At 33.6% G+C, this 5,800-nt stretch overlaps 1 protein-coding gene across 1 annotated transcript in view; it reads right to left on the bottom strand.

The window, feature by feature from the left end:
* Nucleotides 1-648: 648 nt before the first annotated feature.
* Nucleotides 649-5,800, bottom strand: part of SLC13A1 (solute carrier family 13 member 1) — a 90,186-nt gene continuing 85,034 nt past the window's right edge. The window contains exons 14-15 of the mRNA XM_006149209.1: nucleotides 4,431-4,568; nucleotides 649-2,101 (exon numbers count right to left, since the gene is read on the bottom strand). Of these exons, the coding sequence (XP_006149271.1) occupies nucleotides 1,964-2,101; nucleotides 4,431-4,568 (276 nt within the window). The 3' untranslated portion in view covers nucleotides 649-1,963. The remainder of the gene's footprint in view (nucleotides 2,102-4,430; nucleotides 4,569-5,800) is intronic.

Below are 5,800 nucleotides of genomic sequence, written 5' to 3'. Positions count from 1 at the left end.
GAAACTTTCAAAGACAGTCTGTAATCCTACAACTAACAGAGCTTGAGAACATTGATGTAAATAGGACAAATGTGAAATGGATAAATTAAGTCATTTTTGATATATCAACCAAACATGAAGATGGGGCCCAGGAACATATGGCTCACTTAAGCGCATTTGACTAAGTATTATTTTTCTTGCACTCAGCTGGCAGCTGTTGGAAGTAATTCATTAAAATGATTCAAGCTGAAATGTTTATATTATTTTCTTGAGACTAAAACTTACTCATTATCATAGAAAAGTCACTTTATTTTTTCACAACGAAAATGTATCCATCATATAATATAATTCAGCAGTAATAAACTGAATGGCTAGAAAAGAGCAGAAATGTAATAAATACTACGGATTATAAATAAACGTGTGACATATGACAGAGAAAGGAACACGTGACTGGAAGCAAGGTAGATGATTTACACACAGCAGCAATATATTTTAAGATTTAAAAGAACAATTAAAAAAGATTAATTTGCATTGACTATTAAATGTGATGAACAAAGTTAATTCATCATATATAACTTTTTAATTTTGTATTTAAATTTATCTTATATATCCAATCATCTATGTTACTTAGCTTGTAAAGTGAATATACATTATTTTAAAACACTCTCCACTATATTTAACCTCAGGAATAATTTTATAAATAATCATTATTTAAAAAAAAGACAACTGGTCTATTAACATCTAGAAAGGCACCCATGAAGATTAAAAATAGCAAAGGTATTTTTGACCTTCTATTTTATTTTTAGCTCTAATATGCCCATCTTTTCCTAATTATGCACATTATTTTGCTTTCAGTTGTCTTTTTCTCTTTTTTCTAATTTTAGAATGTCAATAGACATTTTTTTTTTTCACATTCTGTGCTCTGGGAGACTATTTTCATTCTAGTTTAAATGCTCAGCTTTTTTTTTTTTTTTCTGGTTTGTCCATAAATAATTATTTTCTTTTGTAAATATGTTAGTTAAATTTTGTATTTTTCCTATGCCATTTCACTTCAATATTGATTTAAAGGAGTTATGTGACTTTTTTCTATTTCTTGTACACACAGTGAATTTAAATTTCTGTCCTTTTTATATAGGAACATACTTCTGGAATAAGAAACACTTAAGCAAAGCTACTATACATATAAATACACATGTCAATAGTTATATAGTATTTAGCTTTCCTTTCTAATTATAATGTAGTAAGAAAGAAATTGTACCAAGCCTGATTCATAACTTTACAAAACGCATTTCTCAGTGTCCTGAGATCATACATGTATAATTTGTGTTAACCTACCCATAGGGTCAATTAGAAATTAATCCTTTTCTAGGGGTTTTCTGTTATTTAGTGGATTTAGCTGTAATTCTGGGATTACTACTTCAGTTTCAGTTTATAAACTATATTTATTACATAATCTAATTGGATTTTTTTAGATGAGTTAATCCACATTTCATTTAGGTTAAACTTTGTCCTGCACCACCAGATGACCACAGTTTTTGTTTTTCAGCATTTTTGAACAACACTACAGAAATGATTGAGTAGCTCATTAACTTGTATATTTTATTTTTTAGTTTTAGTTTCATAAGAAGTTTCTGAAAGAAATTGTTTAAAATGTACATTGAACTCCACATGTAAGATGAAGCAAATGACCTAATTTCTTTGAAGGTCAAGTTATAAATTATTCTTATGGTGAAGCAAGATGCCAACGATCTGTGAGCAAAATATCAGCCATGGGCTTCTCAGTGAAGGTATGTAGATGCTCTTTGGTTGCATATCAAAAGAAACATGACTTTGAGTTATGACAGCAGGTTTTGGATGTTTCTTAGAATTGCAGCAGCTCCATGACTGGTTTCAATGTGTCATTAATTATCTAGAGCTCTGTTTTACGGTGAGTTAATTCTTAATGGTTTCCAAAAGTTACCATAAGATAGAACTTTTGTGCTTTTCATGGCATGGTCTCATTACTAATTGTAGGAGCCCAAGAGGGGTAGGTGTAGAGGTCAAACATAGGTGGAATCCAGGTGAACATGCCCAGCATCACCACAGCAACACCCACAATGTTAACACCAAGTCCAGCTTTAACCTTTAAAAAAAAAAAGAGCATAAGTGTTAATCTCCCAAAGAGAAAGTCTGCAGGAGAATTAGAATATTGTTGCAGAAAACATATGCCAGATTTACATGCATCTTAAGTGACTAATATAAATAGCTGTTATTTTTTTTTTTTTTTTGGAGAGGTTTTTGCTATAGGGCACGTGTGCTCACCAGAAAGACAGAGAGAGACAGAAAGACAGAAAATGAGAAATCACCCCCCAGGAAGGATGGCCACACCACAATCCCTTCTCTCTTCTCCTCTCGGGATCTTGAGCATACACACACATGTGCTCGGCATGATTTTAAGCCACCGGATCTGGGACTCAAACTGTGGTCGACTACATGGGAATCCAGCGACATAGCCAATATGCCAACTGCCGGTGTCAATAACTGTCATTTCATAAAATATAGTTCTTTTTCTCTTTGTGTCAAAAGAGAATCTGTCCCAATCTAATCACCATTTAGGTTGAGAGTTTCAGAGAAATTCCTCTTAAGAATATACCCAAGTCATACTGATTAGAGAATAATTCCCTTAAAATTTTGGGACAGCCATGGCCTGATGGTTAAAGTGGCTAGACTCCACATGGCCAATGTGAGGTTGAGTCTTAGATCTGGTGCCTAGGAAAACATGTTAGTGAAATGTGTGTGTGTGTGTGTGTGCCCAAAATTATGATAGGAGGGAGAAATGGAGGAGAAGGGATTGTAGTGAAATTTTGCCCCATGACAGATGTTTTCTTGCTTTCCCTCTCCATATCTCTCTCTGTCTCTCTCCAGCAAGTGCCTATGCCTTCGAGCAAATTTTCTTAAAAAACTGCCATTTCATGTAAAAGCAGAATTTAAGGATTTTAAATTTAATGAATAAGTTTCAGGACATGATATAAAAACTATACACTTTATATTCCCCCAATATTATTAGTTATCTTTCAATAGTCTCTTATTGAAAGCTTATAATGCCACTTTTATTCATCTCTCTTAAAGTTCTCATTTTTCTAGCTCATGGTGTAATTCTGGTGTCTATTAAACATTATCAAAGCTGCTTTCTACCCATTAAAATAGAGGTTAGCAAACTACTGTCCTTGATTTGTTTTTATAAATAAAGCTTTATTAGACCAAAACCATGCCCATTTGTTTACATATGTTTTTTGCTACTCTTATGAGTTGAGCAATTGTGTCAGAGACCATCTGGCCCACATAGCCTCCAATATTAACTATCTAGCTCTTTACAGAGAAAGTTTACTTACCCCTGCATTATCTTCATTAAAACCCGGAGCCTCAAAACAAAAGGGTTATATCTAGCAATAATTATTTTAGGGTCCCTCTTCTCTGTCCATGCATACCAACAATTTATTCTAGAATCCTGCTTTGATAACTTTTATACACATACATGTGGTATTGCTGATACATAGACATTTTAAAAGTTCATGGAAAATAGAAATAAGGGAGGTGTTCATTTTGGTGCAAAAGTATTTTTAAATCTATGCATAGACTTCTTAAAAAAAATAATACCATGTCCATGAACTTTTTGAAGTTCCTCATAGTGTACTACGTATATTTTCTTTACCAACAAGATATTCTGAGATTTTTATATGCAGGCCTTTCCAGAATTTGTATGTTGCTGAAGTCCATAGTAGTTTGTGTGGAAGGAAATACCTTGGAATGGTATTTGCATAGCAAGTTCACTGAACTTATCTTCTTTATATTCTTGTTTGGGTCAATTTGGATGTTGGTGGTGAATACTGGGAGGAAACTGGAATATTCTCAAGCTAATTCTTAACTAGCAAATGTGCATGTTTTATCATTTATATTTTCCATTATTGTCTCCTTGGTTCTTTCACATCAGGTGCCAGTATCAGAATCAGAATAAGAAAGATGCCTTTTCATCCGTCAGGCACAAGCTCAATGTCTTAATCAGAGCAAATGTCAGTTGCATAAATATTTGCTATAACAAACCATAGTACTCTTTTGATCGCAGAATTTCATTAACTTCATTTCTTTTTTTTTGCCTAAGGCAGGTTGGATCATAATCTTGACATGGCACATTTAAATCAGCAATACGAGCATATTCTATATTCTTTTCCTTCTTCCAAGGCGTTACTGATAAATTCCGTGTCTCTGCTTTTGTGACTACAAATTCTAACGACATGTTCACTTCTGATTATTACCCCTAGAAAATATTCTATGACCACATGCACACGCTTTCAGATACAGAGCTTAGGCCAGGCTGTTCCTGACAGTTCATTAGTGTACAACAGAGAGAGAACTGAAAAACATCACAAAAAAGTAGGAACTGAACCTGATAGTATTTTTTTCAGCAAACTCACCATGTCAATGACCTTCAGATGACCATATGAAAAAACTATGGCATTAGGTGGATTTGCTACTGGTAGGAGGAAGGAAAATGAAGTACACAGAGTAGTAGGTATCAAAATATAAAGAGGATTCATGTGAATGGCTTCAGCCTGTTATAAAAGATAAAAAGGAGTCTAAGTATAATTTTGAGAACAGGCACAAACATCCAAGAGAACAAATTTATCATAATAAATGTCCCCAGGAGCAGGTTGAAATCTAATGACAGGAAATCATGCACAAAAATGCAGTTATATCTTTAAGAATATTTTCCAGAAATTGTGTTCTTCCTTTTGTTGTTTATATGGTGATTAATGCCACTTAAACGTTATAGCCCAATTAATTTAGAAAGCAGAGTGTCATTTACTCCAGAAACTAAATAAAAGCAGCAACCATTTATCATTTATTTAGTCATAGGAGCTATGCTAAGTGCTTATATATAAATATATAGTCATATATTTACACATAATATATTTTGTATATATATACACACACATAATGTCTTGGGTCATTGGAAAAGTCATGACATATTTTTGCATGGAAAAACCATGTCATGACTTTTCCAATGACCCAATGTAACACATAATGTGAAATGTATATGTAATATAATAACTGTAATATATATATATTTTTAGTTTTCATAATGACTTTATGAGATGGCAACTAGAACCTCAAACAAATGATGAAAAAACTGAGGCCCAGAGAGGCTAAAATAATTTGTTCAGGCATGCAGCTGGTGAGCAGTAACCTTTGGTGGACCTCAGTTCTCTATGGCTACAGAGCTTCTCTCTGTATGATTAGCTTCCCTGCCTCCGTGACATAAGTACTTTAAAATTTGCATGGGGATCATCACAGAGAAGAGTTACTCCTATTTGTTATTCATCACATTTTCTAATTGGTTCATGTAAAATTTTATAAAAGAGAGAAAAACACAAAACGATAGTTGCCCATATAAACAGTCTATATTTTTGTTTTCTGATTTGAAGCAGCAGCTCAAGAATGCCAACACATGCCAATTGAGCTGGTAGCAGAAGAATTCCAGAGACATTTCTTCTTCATTTAAAACTATTTCTTATAATTGTTAGCTATGTGGTAAGAAGGGAAGATGGTCTGCCCCTCTCTTTGCAAACACTTATTTTTCTTTTTTCCCTGGGAATTAGAGAACTATCTTAAATATGTAAGCCCAAAGCCTAAAGTGTAAGCCTAGTTTTTCTTTCATTGGCAAAACACTGGTATGAGGCATTTCTCAGAAATTTGGGAACAGTGTTCAGGGGGGTTGGAGAAATGTCACTATCTATGTGCTAAAGTTGCTAGGAAACACTGAATATTGAGTCTTACAGCAGGA

This window comes from Tupaia chinensis, unplaced genomic scaffold (assembly GCF_000334495.1).
Source record: "Tupaia chinensis unplaced genomic scaffold, TupChi_1.0 Scaffold000257_1, whole genome shotgun sequence".
In the NCBI taxonomy this organism is placed as follows: domain Eukaryota; kingdom Metazoa; phylum Chordata; class Mammalia; order Scandentia; family Tupaiidae; genus Tupaia; species Tupaia belangeri.
This window is presented reverse-complemented; position numbering and strand designations above follow the sequence as displayed.